General features: G+C 38.3%; 1 protein-coding gene across 4 annotated transcripts in view; it reads left to right on the top strand.

The window, feature by feature from the left end:
• NUMB (NUMB endocytic adaptor protein) overlaps positions 1 to 23,981 on the top strand; it is a 162,309-nt gene that overhangs the window by 129,686 nt on the left and 8,642 nt on the right. For all 4 annotated transcript variants that reach the window (XM_036261543.1, XM_036261525.1, XM_036261517.1 and 1 more), the window contains 3 exons: positions 15,485 to 15,559; positions 17,983 to 18,123; positions 21,702 to 21,906. In XM_036261543.1, the coding sequence (XP_036117436.1) occupies positions 15,485 to 15,559; positions 17,983 to 18,123; positions 21,702 to 21,906 (421 nt within the window). The remainder of the gene's footprint in view (positions 1 to 15,484; positions 15,560 to 17,982; positions 18,124 to 21,701; positions 21,907 to 23,981) is intronic.

Raw genomic sequence — 23,981 nt, 5'->3', positions numbered from 1 at the left:
TCAAGTGAAATTAAATGTATCCCACATTTCAATGCCATTTTTTTCAGTCTAAGTTAAATTTCAGGTGAAGTTTTACAGAGCCTAAGTGACCTGCCTAAATTTACAGATAAAGTAAGTGTGGAGGCTAAGATTTGAACCTAGATAGTCTACTCTGGAGCCCACATTCTTAATCACTATGCTATACAGTCACTCTGTTTTCTTACTATTTACAAGAAAACTTCAAAAGATTTAACCTTAAAAGATGCTAATAAATAAAGAGCTTCCTGGAAACTTACTTTTACTCTCTTTCTTCTTTAAAAGTAGTAATTAACTTTGGATTTATCTCTAGTTAACTTAGTTTTTTATTAGCTAAAGCTTTAAAGAGTCTTTTTTAGTGGTTCAAACTAACATTTTATTTATCCATAGATATTTAAGTCATATTAGTGAGTAAACTCCCATGTGATTTCTGTAACAGATGCTAAGTAATCCCATAATGGCATCCATGAACAAATGCGACTATCAGAATTTTTTCTTACGTTATTGCAGGGAGAATTATTTTTATGACAGGGTGATTTTGTTCTAATATACAATTTTAAAAATAGTAAGTCATTCAAAGAGTTTGGAAAATGGAGGGGAGGAAAGTAACACCAATAATCTTACCAGAAGTGTGTTTTAAATGCAAAACTTTACTTTGGAGCCTTTTAAATCTTTCAAGTTGCCATCATTCAACTCACTTCCACACTGTTCTGCAAGAAATAGTCTGCTGAAAGAGACTTGGTTTGTTGAGTTTGCTGGGTCAATTATGGTTTGATGAAAGCTGAAAATGAAAAATTTCATAGGACAGTATATGATAGGGAGTTTTTATCCAGTACAGTTCCTCATAGTTTTTTTTTATCCTTACCCGAGGACATTTTTGCATTTCTCTTCAGATAGAGCGAGAGGGAGTGTGGGAGGAAGAGAGAAAGAGAAATACTGATGTGAGAGAGACACATGAAGTGGTTGCCACCCACATGACCCCAACCGGGGCTGGGGACAAACTGCAGTGGAGGTACGATCTCAGGGAATTGAACCTAGGACTCTCGGGTCTGCAGGCCGACGCTCTAACTGCTGAACCAAACCTGCCAGGGCTCCTTATATTTATACTTTCTTAGCCTTCACATCATGTGTGATTTAATAGTCCATGATAATGAGAACAATAGTTATGAAGAAGTGTTTCCATCAAACATTTGCATAAAAGTAGGTAGATGTAAGAATTATTACCCCTTATTCTGAATTTATAAGTCATGGTCAGGAGTATGCGCCCTCTTTGTCCTAAGTTGTAGCCTGAACTGACAACCTGGTCACTTACTTCCCTGTTCCTGCATTATCTGCTGATGGGAGCAGTGCCTCCAGAAACATGAGCCGTAGGGAACAGGTACACCTGGGTCTGTTACTGTACTCTGTTATTAACCCATTGTAAGCTGTACACATCTTAAAGGAGAAGGAAAAAAAGAACTGAGAGCTTGAAATAACTTTTTCCAAAGGAGCTACAGTAAATTGCTCATTGGTTTAGGGAAGTCAGGAATGTACTCACTTTTTTAGGAAGTGTTATAAGCAGCTTCATTAGTATATTTTGCCATACTAGGCCAATAATTTATTACCAAGTAATTATAGGGCACTTAAAATTTGAAAAGGATTTCATAACTTTAATATATTTGAGGAACCCCATTGGTCACCAAATGTGTGGATTTTTCTCACACCAAGCAATTCTCTGCGACGCCAGCTGGGTGTCCTACAATTTAACTAAATTCTGACACTGTCTACCTGGAGATAGTATCAGATCCCACATATTAAGGGCTCAGTCCCATAACAGTGCTCCCACCCTAATTCAGATGCCGATTGCAAGTAGTAGGTTCCCAGGTTACTCACAGCTTCTGTCCAGTTTGGCCAAAAGTGGAGGTTCCCATGATCTCTTCCCCAGATGTAATTAATTTGCCAGAGCAGCTCACGGAACTCAGGAAAACATGTTTACTGGTTTATTAAAGGATATGAAAAAGGATACAGATGAACCACCAGATGAAGAGATACATAGGTTGAGGTCTGGGAGGGTCCCAAGCTCAAGAGCTTCTGTCCCATGGAGTTGGAGAGCGTCACCCTCCCAGTGTGGATGTGTTTGCCAGTATGGAAGCTCTCTGAACCTCATGATGTTGGGATTTTATAGAAGGTTTCTCATGCAGGCATGATCAGTTACTCCATTTTCAGCTCCTCTTCTCTCTCTGGGGAATAGGTAGTGGGACTAAAAATCCCAAGCTTCTAATCATGGCTTATTCTTTCTGGTGACCAGCCCTCATCCAGGAGCCCACCCAGAGTTGCCTCATTAGAACAAAAGAATCTCCTAGTGCTCTTATTAAGAATTTACAAGGGTTTTAGGAGCTCTGTGTCAGGAACAGGTCAAAGACCAAATATTAGAAAAAGAGATGCTCACAGTGCTTTAATCACTTAGGAAATTATGCCAGGAACTGGGGGCCGAGACCAATATATATTTTCTATTACCTTACATTGACTTGTATTTATATACAGCTTTATAGTTTATGATATGCTTTGACCTATTTTCTAATTTGCTGCTTACAACAGCTCAGTGAATTAGACAGGATAGTTCATGAAACTACATTTTACAAATGAATGAATTAGCTCAAAGAGGTCACCCATCTAGTAGTAAATGGCAGTGCCAAAACCTGAAACCAAGGTTTTCTGAAACCTGGTGCAGTTCTTTCACCTATCCCATACTGATGTTCTCACATTAAAAAATATTGACCTTTGCTTTCCTCAATTATAATGAATGAAGAAGTGCCTTATGTCGATGACATGAGACAGTTGAAGGGCCTGAACACTTCCCACAAACATGCGTTATATGGCCTGCACACAGTTTATAAACTTGAATTAGTTGCCAGTATTTCAATCATTGAAAGTTTGCACATAAAAACTAGGATATCTATCTTAAGAATTAGAAGGTCTGGCAAAATGGCATGCTTTCTTTGTGATAACTGGCTTGAGCTGAGTAAACTTAGCGACTGTACCCTTTGGTTACTGATTTGCCACAGTCCCTGCAACTCCCTATTGTCTTGTCACTCATTTTGTTACCTGCTTCTAACCCTGTAGTCGTTTGAATTTGTGAATTCCTCCCAAGGCTATTATGTTTCTTTGAAAACTGTATAAAAATCACCTAGAATATATCTTTTGTATCAAATCCTGTTAATATATTGATAAATACGTTTTTCAAGTTTTTATGCTTTTACAGTTGTTAAATGCCATCATTAGAAATAGTTATGTTTTAGAGAATGTATGGTTTAAAAGTAATGTGTGGTTATATTGTTTTCACCTGATTCTTAAGAATAAGACATTTCACGGTATTTATGACCCTTTAAAATCTACATTCTATTTTAGATTTTCCAAATTTTCTCTTCTGTGACAGATTGTGCTTAGTGCTTGTTTTCATTCTGGGTTCTTTTTTTTTTTTTTTTTTTTAAGTATTAGAATATCTGCTGTCTCTTTCCTTTCTTTTTTTTTTTTTTTTTTTTAATATATATTTTAATGATTTTTCAGAGAAAGAGGAAGGAAGGGAGAGAAAGATAGAAACACTGATATGAAAGAGAAACATCCATCTGCTGCCTCCTGCACGCCCCACTCTGGGGATCGAGCCCAAAACCCAAGCATGTGCCCTGACCAGTAATTGAACCGGGACCTCTCAGTTCATGGAGCGACTCTTAATCCACTAAGGCACACTGGCTGGGCTATTTTTTATTTATTTTATTTATTTTGTTAATCCTCATATGAGGATATTTTTCCATTGATTTTAGACAGAGTGGAAGGGGGGGAGGGGCATCGATGTGAGAGAGGCACATTAACTGGTTACCTCCCACACAACCCTGATGGGGCCAGGGATCAAACCTGCAACCGAAGTATGTGCCCTTGACCATATATTGAACCTGAGACCCTTCGGTCCACAGGCCAACGCTCTAACCACTGAGCAAAGCCATTCCTGTTTTTTAAATTCCCATGCCCTTTCTTCTTTAAATTTTATTTTCCTTGCATTTTAGTTTGATGCATCTTTTAGGATTTGGTTTATTTTTCTTTTTGAAGTACATTATAACAAATTCCTGAAGAAAAACAAAAAGTCCCAAGAGTAATCAGAAAATTCCCATTCATCCTCGGTTTAATTATTTTCTGTGACAACTAGTGTGTCACATGCTTTGGTCACAGACCTTTCCTAGATTAAAAAAAAATTCAGTAATCTTTGGAGTTTTTTAAAAAATGTGTACTCATGAAAACCTAGTGGTTCTCAAGCTTCAAGTCACAGATGGTGTCTAAAACATGCTAGGCTATCCAGATAACACAGATAAGCAAGCCAGTTTCCATTTTTTTTTTTTTATCCTCACCCGAGGACATTTTTCCATTCTTTGTTCAGATAGAGTGGGAGGGGGAGAGAGAGAGAGAAACATCGACATGAGAGAGACACATTGAGTGGCTGCCACCCACACAACCCAATCAGGGCTGGGGACAAACTGCAACCGAGGTACGTGCCCCCAGCGGGAACCGAACCCAGGTCTCTCTGGACCGCAGGCTGACACTCTAACCGCTGAGCCAAACTGGCCAGGGCCAGTCTCCATTTTTTAAGCCTATTTACTCTTATTTTTAGATGACTGTTTGACACCTCCTCCTTCTTTCTTAAACCTCCAGAATTTCTTACTCTGTTCTCTCTTTCAGCTGATGACCTTGCCTCCTACTGCACTGAAAAAAATAGAATCAGGAGAAAACTCTCGTGTGCCACTACTGCATCTACTCACCTACCTGCATCCATGCCCATATGCTCTGTTTTCCCTCCTACTTAAGGGGTATACTTGCTGCTGGCTGAGGCCACTCCTCTAGTAGATCTAATTATTCCAGCTCCTCTTTATCCAGTAGATCTAATTATTCCAGCTCCTCTTTATCCAGCAATGCTACCTCTATTTCCTCCATAATCAGTCTTTCTCTGAATCATCCATTGGAATAAAAACCTTTAAAAACAGGTTTTCTGTCCTGGCTGGTTTGGCTCAGCCGTTAGAGCATCCGCCCGCAGACCAGAGAGTCCCGGGTTTGGTTCCCAATAAGGTGCAGACTTCGTTTGCGGTTCTTCCCGACCCCAGTTGGGGTTGTGCAGGTGGCAGCCAGTTAATATGTCCCTCTCACATCAATGTTTCTCTTTCTCTGTCTTCCTCCCTTTCTCCCTCCCACTCTATCTGAAGATAAATGCAAAAAAGAAAAAACAAACAAACAAACAAATAAAAAATAAATAAATAAAAATAACAACAGGGTTTCTTAGTGCCTTTAGTTCCTGCCCTTCTTTCCTTTGTTAAACTCATTTAATGAGGCTTTTGCCCTCACCACTCCACCAAAGCTGTTCTTGTCAGTTCTTCCTCTATATTACTGTTCCAATGGTCTTGTCATCTCAACCTATCAGTAGCATTTGACATAGCCCATTCCTCCCCTGCCTTGAAACACTCCATTCCTTTGGAGTTCAGGGATCATACTCTTATTTTATTCTTATAATGCTGTCTACTTTTGTGGACTCTTCTCTAACTACACCTCTCCCTTGATGATCTCATCTAGTGTAATGGGTTTAAATACCATCTTTAATGCTATGATTTTGAAATTTTTATATTTAGACATCTCCCTCCAACTCCATAGTGGTATTTATATCTTAGAAGCATTTATAGCACGGGGATCAAGGGTACAGAATCTGGGGAGTCAGATTGCTTGCATTTAATTCTGGCTTAGCCACTTACTAGCTTTGTAACCTTGGGAAAGTTTCTTTTTTTTTTTTTCCTCACCCGAGGACATTTTTCCATCCTTTGTACAGACAGAGTGGGAAGGAGAGAGAGGAAGAGAGAGAGAGGGAAACATCGATGTGAAAGGGACACATCGAGTGGCTGCCACCCGCACGACCAACCAGGGCCAGGTACAAACTGCAACCGAGGTACATGCCCTTAGCGGGAACCGAACCCGGGTCTCTCCGGACCGCAGGCGGACGCCCTAACCGCTGAGCCAAACTGGCCAGGGCTTGGGAAAGTTTCTTAACTCTATGTACCTCAGTTTCCCCACCTATAAAAAAGGATAATGCTAATACCAACTTCATGTGATTGTTATGAAGATTAAATGAGTAAGTATAAACAAAGTGTACAAAACAGTCTGCCACAGTGGATGTTAGGTATCATCATCATCATCATCATCAAACATTTCACACTAACATGTAACAAAACAAATTTCTGTCTCTCTCTTCCAAACTGCTCTCCCCTAATCTTTCCCATCTCATATACAGCAACTCTGTCCCTGTGCTCTAGACAAAAATTCTGGATCTTATCTTGACTCCTGTCTGTCTTATGCAGACCTGTATTCAGTCCATCAACAGTTTCTGTCTCACTGTCTCAACCACTGTTGCCCTGGTGCAAGCCAGCTTCTCTTTTCAGCTGAATCATTGCAGTAGTGTTCTGATTCCCCTGTTTTCATTGTTGTTCCCCTATCATATGTTCTCAAGCTATCAGCCTGAGTGATCTTTTTAAGACAGAGGTCTGATTGTGTTGCTCCACTGCCCCAGATCCTCCGGTACGTCCCTGACCTACTCAGACTCTTTTGGCCCTTGTAGTCCACTGTACATGAATTCCCTCTGTCCCTTTTTCTGTCTTCTCCCACTGTCACTCTTACTCCCTCTGTTCCAGCCACAGTAGCCTCCTTTCTATTCCGTGAGCATACTAGGTATGCCTCCACCTCAGAGCCTTTGCACTTGCTATATTTTTCCATTCTTTATTCAAAAGCTCCATTCTCAGTGAAGGCCCTATTTTAAATTGCAAATACCATGCTCCTCCATATACACACACTATTTTACTTCCTAGCTTTATTTATTTTTCTTTATTAATTTTAGAGAGAGAGGAAGGGAGAGGGAGAGAGAGATAGAAACATTGATGAGAGAGAACATCGATTGGTTGCCTCCTGAATGCTCTCCACTGGGGATTGGGCCCACAACCTGGGCATGTGCCCTGACTGGGAATCAAACCAGCGACCTCTTGGTGCATGGGTCAACGTTCAGAACTGAGCCACACTGGCCCGGCACTTTATTTTTCTTTGATTGGGCATATCACTATTTGTCCATACATTTTACTTATTATTCTCTCTGAGGACAGAAATATTCACCTAAAGTTTTATTCATTGCTGAGTCTTCAATGCCTAGAATAGTATGTGGTCCATAGTAGCTGCTTCAAAATATTTGAGTTAATAAATGAATAAATAAATGACAAATAAATTGGTTTCAAGTTCACCCTGTAGTGGGAGAAATCAGACAGATTTAAAAACAAATGGTTTGCAAATTGTGTAACATTAATGTACTAGTGGAGCAGAGGAAGAATGGAGAGGTTGTGATGAAGGTTTCTAGGAGGAAATGACACTTAAAGCTGAGACTTAAAATTATGAGTTCTGGTTGAACTTAGAGGAGAAAGGCATTTCAGACAGAGGGGGACAGCATTAACAACCAGTGAACGATGAGACCATGCTCCAACTCAGTCATTCATTCAACCTAGGGATGTACAAAAAAACCAGAAGATAAGACCCAGGTTTCGGGTATAGATGACCAAGGGATGGGGAAATCATTTATTATGAAAAGGGGTATGATGACTTTGGTTTTGAAGAGATTGAATTTGAGATGCCTGTAGAATTTTCATTTAATAAAAATAAACATTTGAAATATGAATTTAATATTAGAATAATTCATGGGTTTCTCCCCTCTCCTCATTAAAAGTGATTTGGCGAACTAGGAGAGCTAAATTGCCTCCAAATTTCTCCCCTTTGCTTTTTGGTTCATGACATGCTACCATACTTATTTTTCCCCTAAAAGCCTTTAAAGGCCCCTCTCACTTGAGAAAATGCAGAAAATAGTGTATATTAGTGTTTCAGATTAAAAGTTTCTGCACTGTCAATGAAGCAGCTGTTAGAGTAGTGCCCATCTCAAATCCTGTAGAAAGCTGTGTTTCTTTCCCTTCACTGCTTTGTCCTTTGGGGAATACTTACTGTATCTTAGAATTTTAAGACAGAATCTGTATATTACACAGTTATGTACAGAAATTCAAATGTAATCAAATTATAAGACTTTATGGCCCTTGTCATAAAAAGAAAATGAAGCCAGGTTTCATATGAAAGGAAAGAAGTCTCTTCATTTATTATAAGGCATACCATATCATGGTGGCCTTTGAATTTATTACTCTGTGATGACTGGGTTATCTCTGTGTGTAGGTGTAACAGAGAGACTGACCCGTGATTCTTCATACATTGGGTTTCTTTCTTTACATGTTGTGTACCTTTCAAGACCTCTTTGGTTTGTAGGAGAAAGAACTTTGTAAAATATAATGGCAAATCACTGTTGCCCAGAAAAAGTGAGATGCTCTGCCCCTCCTGCCCAAACTGTTTGCTGCTGTTGCTTTGTAACACTTCATAGCTATGCCAAATTATGCTTCCATGTGTCTTTATAGCATTTCTTTACGTTGGCTTACCTTAGAACATCTGCTTAAGGTTTTTGCTCTTATCTATCATATGCATAACAGAATTGTTTTGCCTTCAAATACTACTACTGTTTATGTTGATAAGTTGCATGCTCTTATCTCACTGGGATTTTGGAAATTATAGAACTTTAGAGTTGGGAAGCACCTGAGAACTGAGTCATAGTTTAAAGTAAAAGGAGATCAACACATTTGAAAACAACAACAAAAATGGAAAAGAAAAATAATTCAGGGACACAATTTCAAACAAGTTAATTATTTCAATATAATGAATTACCTTTTCAAAAAGATTTAATTAATGGTCACTTTCCAGAGATTACCATGATTTGTATTAGGTTGTCATACGGTGGCATTCTACCTGTTTGGGTGAATAAAGTTTTATTGGAACAAAGCCATGTCCATTTGTTTACTTATTGTCTGTGGCTGCATTTGTGCTACAGTGGCAGAGTTAAATAGTCTTGGTATAGAATGTATGGCCTGCAAAGCCTGAAATAATTTATCTGGTCCATCACAGAAAAAATTTGCCAATCTCTGATTGTTATCAACTGGAAATCTGATGACCTTTCCTAGATAACACCAATATATAAAATGAAAGAGCAACTGTAAAGATCTGTGAGCCTACTTGAGAATATCACCAACTTGTGATCTTCATCCTTTTTCAGTTTATTTCTTTAAAAAAAAAAAATGGTGTCCACTAAAAAACTCTAGAGATAATTGATAGATAGGTAGGTGGCATTTCTTTATTGTAATTAGTTATTTCAATTGTCTTTAATTGTGAGTAACTTTTACATTTAGGGGAAGTGATCTTATAGTGTACCGAGCTTGTTGAAGTTACTATTTCCATGTTATTTTTGCAAGCCTTTGTGTTTCTTCACTGGTGTTTTTTTGTTAAGATTACCTGTGCATTTCTCTTGCAGTGTTAGTTTCCTGATTTAGTAAATTGTAATGGATCCACTCATTACCTGCTATAATTTTCTCCAGTGCTTAATTTCTGTGTTGGTTTATATCTACCCATAATAAAGGGTATTTTAGGCAGATGTTAATTTTAAAATTCTAAGTTGGCTATTTAGAGTTGAGTGGTTACTTGAAAGTTATACTTACATCTTTCACTCATAGGTGAGCTTCTACTCAGATTCCACCAGTTTAGAGTCAAAGTTACTGAAGTTCTCTCCATGTTAGATTCATTTTCTTTCCTCAAAGAATAAGCAATTTTCTCTTTAATGTTTAGTGTAAAACTATGTTTTTAGTACATTGACACTAGTCAGTGTGAATTCTACCTATAACCTTGAAATTATTATTAAAATAGAAAAAGTGTTAGAACAGTGATGATGAAAAAATTCTTAATGTCTCACATTTACATTACCCCTGCCACATTGTTATTGGTTTCTAAAGTATTATGTAGTCTTGTTATTTATTTGTTTGTTTGTTTGTTTTTGTTTTTTGGGGGGGTTGTTTGTTTGTTTGTTTTGGTATGCGCCCCTAGCGAGAACCGAACTCGGGACTCTCTGGTCCGCAGGCCGAGGCTCCAACCACAGAGCCAAACCTCCAGGGCAGTAGTCTTTTTTTAAAGAAGTGTTCGTGGCAACTCACTTTGGAGGCCTGAATCTACTCAGACAAGTCCTTTTCGCTTCTTTCACGGCAGCACCCACGCCCTGGCCTCTTTGTTTTTCTATCTGAATAAAACTTGCTTTATTCTTCAAAAAATAAGAAGTGTTTGTGTCACTAAAATGTACGTAAATTCTACATTTCATACTCTGGGTTTTTTGTAGGGTTTTTTTGTCCTTTGGTTAGCTAACTTGTTACCTCCTTGGGGATTAGCTTAAATGGACAGTATTAGGGCAAACAGAAGCAAAAACTTTCATCTTTTCTCTGTGACTTTTATCACTTTCTAAAAGTTTCTTAGGAATCTTTGTTTATATTATCAGAATGAAAGACTAAAGTTCACAAGTAAGCATTACTATAGCTTCTGTGAGGGGAAGTCTGGACTTAATTTCAGCTCTAAGTGTCTTTGAGCCTTACTATCTCTACCTAGGGATGTGGCAAACTAGAGTGACATCCAAGTACTGGCACCCAGGGGTATGAACAAACAAAAAAAAATATATTATCTATTTTCTTCCCCTCTTTAGAGAGATCAGAGGCCATGAAATATGACAAATACAGTGCCTCACTGATAAGTTAGTACACCACCACTGTAAAGAGATACCTCAAGCCCTGGCCTGTGTGGCTCAGCCTGTGTGGCTCGGTTGGTTGGAACTTCATCCCATGTACCAAAAGGTAGTGGGTTTGATCCCCATTTGGGGCACATGCCAGAGGCAACCAATTGATGTTTTTCACATTGATGTTTCTGTTTCTCTCTCTCTCTTCCCCCCACCCCCCTTTCTTCCCCCCTTCCTCTCTCTTAAAAAAAAAACATACCTAAAAAAAGTAGAAATGTTTGATAACAGTATAATTGGGCCAAGAAAATGTTACAATTCCCTGTATGATCAGGAGAATAAATGGGGAATAGCCCATTTTATTTATTTATTTTTAATCTGAGGACATTTTTCCATTTTTTTGTTCAGGTAGAGTGGGAGAGAGAGAGAGGAACAGAGAGAGAGAAACAGCGATGTGAAAGGGACACATTGAGTGGCTGCCACCCACACAACCAACCAGGGCCAGGGACAAACTGCAACCGGGGTACATGCCCTTAGCGGGAACCGAACCCGGGTCTCTCTGGACCGTAGGCCGATGCTCTAACCGCTGAGCCAAACCGGCCAAGGCGGGGAATAGCCCATTTTAAAATGGCCTTTTATTTTTCCCACCTTCAGTCTCCCAACTTTGAAGTATTTCTGTTGGCTCAGATATTGAACACTGCAGGCTACAATTACTCAATAAGCAGATTAATAAAACTTTGTGTAAACATCTTACACAGGATTTTCAGTGCCATTTGGCAGTCTTCTGTGTCACTAATCAGCTGTTTCCTAGCCCCTACAGCAGAAATTTAGCACGTTTATTCCTTCAACAAATACTTCTTAAACTCCCACTCTGTGCCAGGCATTGTCCTAAGCTCCAAGGATATAGCACTGAACAATAAAGATGGAAATAACCCTGCCCCCACAGAACTTACCTTCCAGCAAAATACTGAACGCTACATAAATGTTGGTTAAATATGGGCAGTTACCACTGTTGGTGGGATGACTACTGTCCCAGTTTACCTGGAACAGCCCCAGTATAACACCTGTTCACTTTCCAAGGGATCCCATTTTGGACAGTTCTAAACATTTTACATATATTAATTTTATTTAATCCTCATGATAATCCCATGAAGTATATAAGATTATTAGCATCATTAATACAAGTATGAAAACTGAAACATAGAGAAGTTGAGTAGTTTGCCCTTGGTCATATAGTAAGTAGCAGAACCAGAGTTAAAACCCAAACAGCAACCTAGTTTCAGAGTTTGTGCTCTGAGTCCCTATGCTATACTATCCCTAGACTGCTATTGTAAATCTTTCCATCCTACTGTGGCTGTCTCCTTTCTCCTCCCTGGCAAAATAAAGCAGGTGATCTCATTTCCTTCACAGATAAATTTCTGGCTTTCCAGAGTAAACTTCCTCAACTTGCCACTCCCTCCTTTACAAATCTGGCTTCACTCCATCCCTCCATTTCAAGAAAGGGGACATCCCTCTTCCTGTCTAAAACTTGTACTTTAGCCCCATCCCATCCCACCTCCTGGATGACTGTTTTCTAAATTATTATTCTCTTTTTCGTGGACCTTCAATCTCCATCTTTTCACTAGTTTTCAGCATGTAAGCATGATCTGTTGTTATCGAAAGGTATCACTCTTTCAAGAAGCTTTACTGTTGGGAGGTTATTTAAACTTTATTAATAGCATAATGATAAGTGGCTACTAATTATTTATTACCCTGTAAAATTCCAGGTACTATATATATCTCTAATCCTTTTACCAACCCTACAGATAACTTAACAGATGAAGAAATGGAAGCTCAGAGAACTACATAATTTGCTTAGCTCATGAGTAGTGGCACTGAATTCAGACTCATATTTGCCTTACTGGGAAGTTCATTCTGTTGCTGGTACATCGTACTACTTTATCACAATTCTCAAAGACTTCCCTTGATCCTCTGCCTGTCCCCCATTGCCCTGTAGCTCTCCTTTTCGTCAAGGAGCTTTTTCAAAGAGCATATTTAATACTCAGAGACTTTGCCTTTCATTTGCTTCTCAATCCATCCTAATCTGACTTCTACCTCTGTATTAATCAGGTCCCTCTAGAGAAACAGAATCACCATGTGTTTTTCTCTCACATATATTTAAATGATCTATATCTCTCTATATATATTTAGAGAGGGGGTGTTGATTTTAAGAATTGGCTTATGCAGTTGGGGCTGGAAAGTCTGAAATCTGTAGGGCAGCCCAGCAGGCTGGAAACTCGGGTAGAATTTCTGTGCGACAGATTTGAGGCAGAATTTCTTCTCTGGGAAACCTCAGATTCTACTTTAGGACCTTTACTCAAAAGACTTTCAACACCCCCACCCCCTACCCATATTATCATGGTAATCTCCTTTACCTAAAGTCAATTGAGTGTAAATGTTAATAACATCTTCAAAATACCTTCACAGCAACATACATCTATATTAGTGTTTGATCAAAGAACTGGGCAACCATAGCCTAGCTAATTTGACACATAAAATTAACCATCACAATCTCAGTCACTTTACCATGTCTTCTTCATTGCTAAATCCAATGGACACTTTTCATATCTTTTCTTACTTGATCACTTTGCAACATTTGACATTTTGAACCATTCCATTACTTCTTGAAATCCCTCTCCCTTAGTTTCAACCACCCCAACCTCTCCCCATTCTCCTGTCCTGGCTATTCCTTTTCTCATATTTCAAGGACTTAACTCATCATCTCCCAATTCTTTAATTATTGATAGTCTCTTCTGTTCTTGGCCCTCTTATTATTCCTATGATTGATGTCTCCCAAATCTAAAATTCCATCTTAGAGTTCTCTACTGAGCTTCAGACCTATATATCCAATTAGCTGTTGCACATCTCAAACTGCTTGTCTAAAACTGAAGTCCTATTTCCCTCTCAAACTTGCTTTTGCATCTCTTCTCTTCTCTTAGTTTGTGGTACCCTCTCCACTCAGTTACCCAAGCCATTAACCAGAGAGGAATCCTCAACTTCTCCCTTAAGTTTACCGTGTAAAACTTCCTCATTTCTATCTTGATCTCAACCAAGAGAGCTCAACCCTTATTTTCTCTCACCTGGAATCTTGTGGTCTTTTTGCCTCCTATCAGCCTCTTTCCAGCCCCTCTAGACTGCTGCCCAAGTGATGTTTTAAAAATGCAAATCAATTTAATCAAGTTTAAATTTCTCCAGTAGCTCTTAATTGCCCACAGAATTAAAGTGGAATTCTTTAGCAGGTCTGCAAGGCTATCCATAGCTAGCCCTTTCCTACTCTTTATCTCCCACCATGCCTTACTCACTCATCATACTTTCAAGCCAATATTTATAGAGCTCAGTCTTGCCATGCCCTGTATTGCTGTTTCTTCTTTTTGGCTGGTATGTTCACTACTTCTATCAGTTCCCTCCCTCCCTATCCCAATCTGGGAAATCCAGAAAAATTATTTCAGTACCCAGTTCTGTCTTCTTTGAATAACCTTCTTCAATTCCACAAATAGAGTGGACCATACCTCCTTTCTGACATCATTATTCATTGTTTTCAGCTCTACTATAGCACTTACCACTGTATTATTTATTTTTTGTTTATCTGAGTTCCATGTTCCAATGGGCTGTGAACTCAAGTATTTTCACTGCCTGGCATATAATAGTCTCTTATCAGATGTGTGGTGGTGATGGAGATGATGAGCTCGAGTGGATCACACAGTTCATTTAAATATGGCCATGCCATTCATATTGAGGAGTGTTGGACTTGGACACACACAGAGGAGAATGGTGGACATTTCTTTATCCTCCCTTGCCGCTTCTAGAAGCTGCTGCTCCAACCTTTAGTACCTGATCCCTTTTGATGTATACTTTTCATGATGTTTTAATACCTATTCTCAGCCTTCACTTTGCTTTTGTTTTATTTTGTTTGTATCCTTGGAGCAGTTAGAAAGAGAGGAAGCTGTTAAATTACTATTACAAAGTCCCACTCTCCCATTTTCATTCCATCACAGGAGAAACCATACGACAGCTTGTTCCCATGCGATTCTTATGTGCAAAAGAAATCTTCTTTTCTCAGCAGTAAAAATAATTCATGTTATAATAACAATATTTTCAACAGTTTTTTAATTCTCCTATGTCCCCAAAATGTCTCCATGCATTTAATGTCAAATTAAAAACTAAACTAGATCTGTGTTAATCCTGAGAGAAGAAATAATGGTTTTTAAAGACTGTAATAATGAAGAATTCTTGGGTTTTTAACATGAAAATTTCAGGTGATGAAGGGTCCTGCTATATACATTGGGGTCAAAGGATAGTAGAATGGTCAGCATCTCAATTTAGACTTATGTATTACTTTCTACTCTAAGTACACTCGTAGAAGCTACTTGTGGTGTAACTCCTTATGTATTTAAATTTATCTGACTCTTGATTTTCTTGGTTTATTTTTTAAATGGGTGAAGAATCTACTTACGAATTCTTTGCCCTTTATGGAATGTGGTATCTTGGTTTTAATTCCACATATCCCTTCCCCTTTACTTACTTTTATCGTATTGTTTTGCATTGTGTTTCTAAAATAATGGCTTTGGCTTGTTTTTTTCCTGAATGTTTCTGCAGTTTGGTTTGAGTATCTGGCTTTGGGCATCCCTCCTGAACTCCATTTGTACTTGTGATTTTTGGAAGGCAGAAGCCAGTGTTTTCTATGGAAGATTTTTTTTTTTTTTTAATATTATATGTGTGTGTCTCTCCCCTCCTTCCTTTTTGGTTTCTCTTAAGACTGGAAAGAAAGCGGTTAAGGCAGTCCTGTGGGTGTCAGCAGATGGACTCAGAGTTGTGGATGAAAAAACTAAGGTAAAAACTTTTATAAGTTTAAATGTAACTGCTCATATATTTATTTTAATTCTTAATAATCTAATATAATTCCATGAAGCAGTTGTAGTCACTCTGTATCCTTGCACTTTGTCCAAAGTACAATCTTCTGAGACTAGTTAATGTTTAGGAAACCAATTTAGTTACTCATTTATCTTATAAAAAATAGAAATCTCTCCACATTTTGCTCTACATGACACAGCATGTTTAGCCTACCAAGCATTTTCACTTAATGTTAAGATCTGAGTTCTATTTTTGTTGTTACACATTTAAAAAAATGTTTTTACCCTCACAAATTTGATGTAAAAGATGATGGGCCTTTTACCACAGTTAACATTTAAAAAAAAAAAGAAAAGATGATGGGCCACAAATTTAAATTCCTTTTTGTTCCTTAATAAAACACTGTATTTTTAGAAAGTGGTATTTGAACTGATTAACCTGCTATTTAACTGAAAACCCAACTTAAGTGAAATCTTAAGGACTAGTAAAAATGGCTTATTTGGTTAATATTTACTTAGAATCCACACAGTATCTCAAATCATAGGCAGCATTTTGCATCTGAAAGAAAGCGATCCTGCATGCCCAAATAAGAATAGAGACATAGACTCTTCCCTTAGAGAGCATATGGTATTATGTAAGTACATTAATCATTAATTTAAATTTCCTAAGAAACCTAAAGTCTGGAGAAATTTTAGCAAGAAGATAGTTTTTCAGAAAAACTCAAATGTCACTGGCCCTGGGAGAAAGTCTGTCAGGTAAAGAGCAGTTTGATGGATAACTTGCCCACTACATTTTAAGTGATTTAATACAGCTGCATTTTAGTTATCTTGTCCTTCCATCTAAGGCCTTTTCTTTTTTTAAAGTTCAAGAGAAGTGATAATGTTAAATGTTTGTGACTCTTTGAAAATACAAACATTTTAGTTAGGTTATTTTTAAGAACTTGTATAATTTTCATAAGTATTTTGTATGAAATTTGTATGTGGATGATATGTTTTGAATTGTTTTGTAAAATAGTGAAAAAGTGATGTTTCCCCCTGGTGGCTGCTTATAGCACTGACATTAATTAGTTCTTTCCACACGGAGTGATAATATTAATTGGTGGCTTGTCACTCTTGGACTTACTGTGAGTGGAAAAGAAAATTTGCAATGTGTATAATCTATAAAAGGCTCATATTCAGAATATATAAATAAATACCACATATCAATGAAGTGACAACGCAAAAGGCAATCACTTTGCTAAAGAAGAAATTCGTAGTAACCAAGGTTATGCAAAATAAAATCATAATGAGCTGCCAGAATTGCAAATTTTTATTTATTTTATTATTTTTTAATCTTTAAAATATTTTTAAAATTCATTTTTACAGGAAGAGAGACATCGATTTGTTGTTCCATTTATTTATACATTCATTGGTTGATTCTTGTATGTGCCCTGACTGGTTATCAAACCCATAACCTTGACATATTAGAATGACACTCCAACCAACTGAGCTACCCGGCCAGGGCCAGAATTGCAAAATTTTAAAAAATTGACTGGCAAGCCCTGGCCAGTTTGGCTCAGCGGTTAGAGCGTCAGCCTGCGGTCCGGAGAGACCTGGGTTCGGTTCCCGCTAAGGGCACGTACTTCAGTTGCAGTTTGTCCCCGACCCTGGTTGGTCGTGCGGGTGGCAGCCACTCGATGTGTCCCTTCACGTCGATGTTTCTCTCTCTCTCTCCCTTCCTCTCTCTCCCTCCCACTCTATCTGTACAAAAAATGGAAAAATGTCCTCAGGTGAGGATAAAAAAAAAAAAAATTGACTGGCAAATTTGTGGAACAGTGAGAATTATCAGTGATGCTGTATAAAAGCCATTTGGTTTGATTGCATGTTTTAGTACTTACAGCCTCATCTCAGCATCTAGGGATTCTAGACCATGAGAATATCACACAGAAGAGCCTCAGAGCCTCAAGATTCTTAAAAACATTTTGTGTAATGTTTATACTGTGTATATATTAGGTCATTCAGCAAGCATATAAACAGAAAGTCCTCAAAATTAAGTGATCAGTAAGTTAATAAGTACATAGAACTATTCTGGGAATGATGTTATTATATAAGTTTTATGGAAATTGGATTAAATATACTGATTTGCATATATTGCACATTGAACATGGGAACTACCATGATAAAATTATAATCAGCAAGCATATGTTTTAGAACATGAAGATGAGGTGAAGGAGGCATCTGAGCAATGGACCTCGTGGGATCTCTCTTAGGTCAAATTATTCGTATTCAGACCTAGATTCAGTTATTCCATAGGCTCAATGCATTAGATGTATGGATTCTGTATTATACAGTAAACATTCTGTGTTTCTTCTGAGAAGCTTGAATAACTTTATAATTCTCTGTTCCTTTGTGCTTCCCTTTTTCTAGGACCTCATAGTTGACCAGACAATAGAAAAAGTTTCTTTCTGTGCCCCAGATAGGAACTTTGATAGAGCCTTCTCTTACATATGTCGTGATGGCACCACTCGGCGCTGGATCTGTCATTGCTTCATGGCTGTCAAGGACACAGTGAGTTCAACCTGGATTTCATCATGACTAGCCTCAGTCAAACTCCTTCCGGGTTGGCTTAGTCAAGCAGCTTCCACTACATTTTTGACAAGTACATGCTATTATAATACTTGGCAGTGCCTAAACTAGCCTGCTTTCATTCCTTTTATTCAAGTAATCCACACTCTTGGTGTTACCCTGAAACTCATGTAGTACAATGATTAGATGAGATCCAAGGGCATTAATGGAAAGTAGAAGTATTCTGGCGAGGGTGGCTACTAAATTTTATTTGAAACTTTTCATTATTAGAGCCATTTTCAAGATGCTTACATGTATTTGTTTGCTAAGACATTTGGATAGAAGATATTGGCATTTGAAAGGTGCTTATAAATTTATTTGCAAAGAGATTCTTCTACATGTGAAAGAACTGAGTTGGAGTATATTTTCAATTAATTTAAAAATAGAAATGTCAAGTTATGTTATAGTGAAGTATGCTAGAAATTGTTGCATATTAAAAATTTTTTTTGTTTAAAAATAGAGAATAACCTAATGTATCATACTTTATGTAAAATATCTAAAATTCTGATACGAAAGAAAACTCTTTTACATAATGATGATCTTAACTATAGATAGAGCTTAACTAATAGTTATAGTATAGCATTGAGTACATAATTTCTGAGTTAAGACAGTATGAGGCAGTATAGCCATTCACAAAGATACAACTTAATAAACTCTTGTCAAGGTTTTTTTTTTTCCCCTCACCCAAGGACATTTTTGCATTTATCTTCAGATAGAGCAGGAGGGAGAGAGGAAGGGAGAGAGAGAGAGAAATATCTATGTGAGAGAGACACACCGAATGGTTCCCTCCCACATGACCCCAGCCAGGGCCAGGGATCAAACCGCAACTGAAGTATGTGCCCTTGACCAGAATTGAACCCGTGACTCTTTGGTCTGTGGGCTGTCACACTCTGACTGCTGTGCCAAACCGGTCAGGGCAGTGGTGTGTTTTTTTCAATTCTTGGAGACAGTGGTATACACAGATATTAAGAGCTCAGGCTCTGAATCAGATCTGGGTTCCAGGCCTGATTCTGGTGTTCACTAGCTATGGAATTTGTGGCAAATTACTTAACATTCTCTAAGTCTTAGTATCCACTTCTGTAAGATGGAGATAACAGTTGCTAAAGCTAACTTAGATAATGAATATAAGCACTCTTAGCATAGGGTCTTGCCCATGGTAACTGCTCCAAAAACGTTGACTATTATTGTTTTGTTTTGTTTTGTTTTTTTCCTTTATTGATTTTAGGGCGAGAGGAAGGGAGAGGGAGAGATAGAAACATTGATAAGAGAGACCATCGACTAGCCACCTCCTTCATGCTCCCCGCTGGAGATTGAGCCCACAACGTGGGCATGTGTCCCGACCAGGAATCGAACTGGTGACCTCTTGGTGCATGGGTCGACGCTCAACCACTGAGCCACACTGGCCGGACTTGACTATTATTATTTTTTTTTTTTTTATCCTCACCCGAGGACATTTTTTGTTCAGATAGAATAGGAGAGAGGGAGGGAGGGAGAGAGAGAGAGAGAGAGAGAGAGAAACATCGACGTGAAAAGGACACATCGAGTGGCTGCCACCCACACGACGCAACCAGGGCCGGGGACAAACTGCAACCTAGGTACGTGCCCTTAGTGAGAACCAAACCCTGGTCTCTCTGGACCGCAGGCCATGGCTCTAACACCAGCCAGGGCTTGACTATTATTATTAAAGCTGTTTCTCTAGCTGGGTCTGGGATGGGGCTTGCATAGGGATCTATCTTCAAGAACTTCTACCCTAAACTTAAAGAGAAAGAATAAGCTTCCTTGGCCTATAGCTCTGTCCTGTAAGAGAGCTACATGATTTGATTTTGAAAACTTCACAAAAGGTTTATTCTTGTCAAATATATCTTCTCACTATTAATGATGTCAACAGTTATTAAAATCATATCTTTTTTATTCCACAATTAGGGATATGGTTTAAAGTACAGACAATGGCCCTGACTGGTTTGGCTTAGTGGTTAGAGTGTTGGCCCTCGGACCAATGAGTCACGAGTTCAGTTCTGGCCAAGGGCACATACCTTGGTTGTGATTTGTCCCCGGCCCTGGTTGTGGTCGTGCATTGAGTGCAGCCACTCAATGTGTTCCTTTCACGTCATTGTTTTTCTCTCTCCCTCCCACTCTGTCTAAACAAAAATGGAAAAATGTCCTCGGGTGAGGATTAAAAAAAATAAAGTACAGATAATGCTTAATGGAGTATTATTCAGCAATAACAAAAGAATGAATCTTGCCATTTGTGACAACATGGATAGACCTAGAAGGTATTATACTAAGTGAAATAAGTCAGACAGAGGAAAACAAATACTGTGTGATTTCACTTATGTGTGGACTCCAAAAAAACCCAACAAAGAACAAAATAAAAACAGACTTATAGAAACAGAGACCAAAGGGATGGTTATCCTAAGGGAAGGGGTAGAGGGTTGGGTGAAAAGGTGAAGGGGAATACAGTCAATAATACTGTGATAAGTTTGCACAAGGAAGATGATTACTAGAATTAGTGCAGTGATCACATTGTAAGATAAATGTTGACTCACTATATTACACACCTGAAACTAGTGTAGCTAATATAATATTGTATACCAACTATACTTAAATTTAATAAATAAAATAAGCAATGAATATGAAAATAAATAAAGTATAAACAACTCTGGTAATAATCTATTGAATGTATTAAATTTACTTTCCATAATCAATCCAGTTTATCTTTAAAACATTTAGTTTATATAAGCCCTCCTCTCCTCCCACAGACAATTAAATCTGTTTAATTCCTTTGTAAATCGAAGGTGTGGATGAAAACATGCTTTAAGTTTTGTCTGTGCATGGCTGAGAGGTAGAGAGTTGGTGCTACGGAGCTAGAAGAATATAGGGAAGGGATAGGGGAAAGCCTAAAAGCCCTGTGGTTCTAGAATGGGGAAGGTGCTTGAGAGGGAGTATTCAGAAAGAGGAGACTTGAGAAAGCTAAGCTTTCTTTTGCCTGATTCCCTTCTCATCACTATAGTTGTGTTTGTTTATTTGAAGTTTTAAGTTTGCACCTTTTGTTCCTAGACATGTTGACAGTAAATTTAAGCTCCTGAAATTTGCCCTGCCTTCCCAGTGGTTCTTAGAAATGCTTGGTAAACACTCCCACTATTCCCCTAAATGGCAAATAGAGTTTTGCATTTCAAGACTTAGAGCTTAGAACCTTCATCAGTGTCTCCTGAGCTGGTGGCCAGAGCTACTGTGAGTGACAGAGGGAGCCTGACTAATAAGGTGTCAGTTGCCTGCCCACAAAGGCACAGGTTGCTGATGGTCACTTTACCTAATGCCTGTTACAGTAAAATGTCACAGGCATTACCTAAGGTAATTTATTCATTTAAATTAATTTGGCATGTTAGTATATTAAAATCTAAGTTTAGCTGGGGTTCCCAACATTTTGCCTTGTAAAAACAGACTTATTTATGGTCCAGGCTCATTTGTAATTGTTGGTACTGTAACTAAAAACTTCTTTGCGAACCTTCTGTTATGTACAGGGTGAAAGACTGAGCCATGCAGTAGGCTGTGCTTTTGCAGCCTGTTTAGAACGTAAACAGAAGAGGGAGAAGGAATGTGGAGTGACTGCTACTTTTGATGCCAGCCGGACCACTTTTACAAGAGAAGGATCATTCCGTGTCACAACAGCCACTGAGCAAGCAGAAAGAGAGGAGATTATGAAGCAAATCCAAGATGCCAAGAAAGGTAGCCTGTTCTGCTCTAATGTGTGTTTTTTTTAAGCAGTTTTCCCCAGAGGGCTAATATTTTGAAGCTATCAGGGCTAAGCTTTCTCACAAAAAGAACTCTTAGCAATATTTGAGGACCTTAAGAACAGAGCTGAAAATCTAAACTAAGTTCTTTCCTTTAGAGCGGCTTTGAAACTGTTTACCCTTTTTATTATGTTAAGCTATCTGGGGATGCCAAAAGTGCAACTGAATAAGCTGCAAAGACATTACCCCTGTGTTTAAAGACAAAATTGGGTCTGCTGGTGTGGCTCAGTGGTTGAGCATCGACCCATGCACCAGGAGGTTGTCAGTTCAATTCCCGGTCAGGACACATGCCCAGGTTGTGGGCCCGATCCCCTGGGGGGGCATGCAGGAGGCAGCCAATCGATGTTCTCTCTCATCGATGTTTCTTTCTATCTCTCTCTCTCCCTCTCACTTCCTTGTTCTCATAAATAAATAAATAAATAAATAAATGAAAAAAAAATTTAATAAATAAATAAAGACAAAATTGGGAAAATCTACTTCCTGAAACAGATTTTTAATTCTGATGCATCTGATCTTTGTGAGAAGCAGATGCTATCAAGAACCTATATCTTTTTTTTTTTTTTTTTTTTTTCAATTCTCACCCGAGGATATTTTTGTTATCTTCAGATAGAGTCGGGGGTGGGGGAGAGAACATCCACGTGAGAGAGACACATCAACTGGTTGCCTCTCTCACAACCCTGGCCAGGACTGGTGACAAACCACAATGAAGTTGTGTGCCCTTGACTGGAATTGAACCCATGACTCATTCGTCTGCGGGCCGACACTCTAACTGCTGAGCCAAACCGACCATGGCAAGAACCTACATCTTAAAGGAAGAAGTACAAATCCCAGATCTAGGCTGCAAAGGACCCACTGACATGATGCTGGTGCACATGCAGGCAGAGATTTCACAGTGCTACTATTCTTTATTATTACTGTTTTTTAGTGCTTTAGTGAAAAACAGTCCATAGAGTTTGAGAAGCTAGCCCCTAATTCTTTTTCCTATAGCCCTGTTCATTTTCGTGTGTGATTTTGCAGAATGTGGAGTTTTTTTTTTTTCAGGTACACATGGCAGCACAGCGGAAATGCCTGTACAAGCATTTAGGCTAGTCAGGCATCTGTTGCGTAAAGTTGGGTTGGATATATTTTCGAACTGAGTGACGGGGAAATGCTTTGCATTCTTGTGTATAGCTGGGGTTGAAACAAACAAGGAATATTTTGGAATTAAACAGTTCAGTTTAAATGTACATTAACATAATTTTGTTAATTTTTTACTATATTCTTTCTGTTCTAAACCAGCCATTTTGGGTAACTTCATTAATCTAATACTGACCCAAACAGCTCTAATTTTTAAGACAAAAGATACATATTTTTATTTGAAATAAAATTATTCATTGTGATTTTTAAATTTCTCATAAACATTTGTGCCAGGATTCTAAAAAACAAGAAATAGCATGCTATTTTTTATAAGAAAATGTAATAGGTACAGCTATTATTTAGTGTGTTCAGTGACTTTCAGATTGGAAGCATATTCTTTATATTTTTATTTTTAATTTTTTTTTTTGTTACAGATGTTTCTCCTTTTTTTTTCTTTTTACCTCATTGGCACCCCCCTCCCCAGGAAGCATATTCTTTAATACCACCAAATAGTACTCTGTGCTGCACACAGCCACTGCCAAAGTGGTTGAGTCCCAACAACTACCGAGGCTGTGAGGGGAGGGAGAGCTAGAGATTTCCCACATTCAGATTGGGACTCAGCTGGTACTCACATGGAAACAATCTTATATTTAGGTATATTTCCATTTAAAATGTTACCTTTATATGCTTTTATTCAAATGAGCCCTAGTGTATATTGTCCATGATTGAAAGACTGTTTTATGACATTCTGTAACATCTAATCAAACTTAAGCTTAATTACACTTTTCTGACTGCCACTCCCAAAGTCCTCTCCCCCAAACAAATAAGCAAACAAACATTGAAAACCATCATTCTTTTTTTTTCTTTTCTTTATTGATTTTAGAGAGAGAAGAA

Source organism: Molossus molossus, unplaced genomic scaffold, assembly GCF_014108415.1.
Source record: "Molossus molossus isolate mMolMol1 unplaced genomic scaffold, mMolMol1.p scaffold_m16_p_1, whole genome shotgun sequence".
NCBI lineage: Eukaryota > Metazoa > Chordata > Mammalia > Chiroptera > Molossidae > Molossus > Molossus molossus.
Note: the sequence above shows the minus strand (reverse complement) of the source record. Positions and strands in the feature narration are given on the sequence as shown.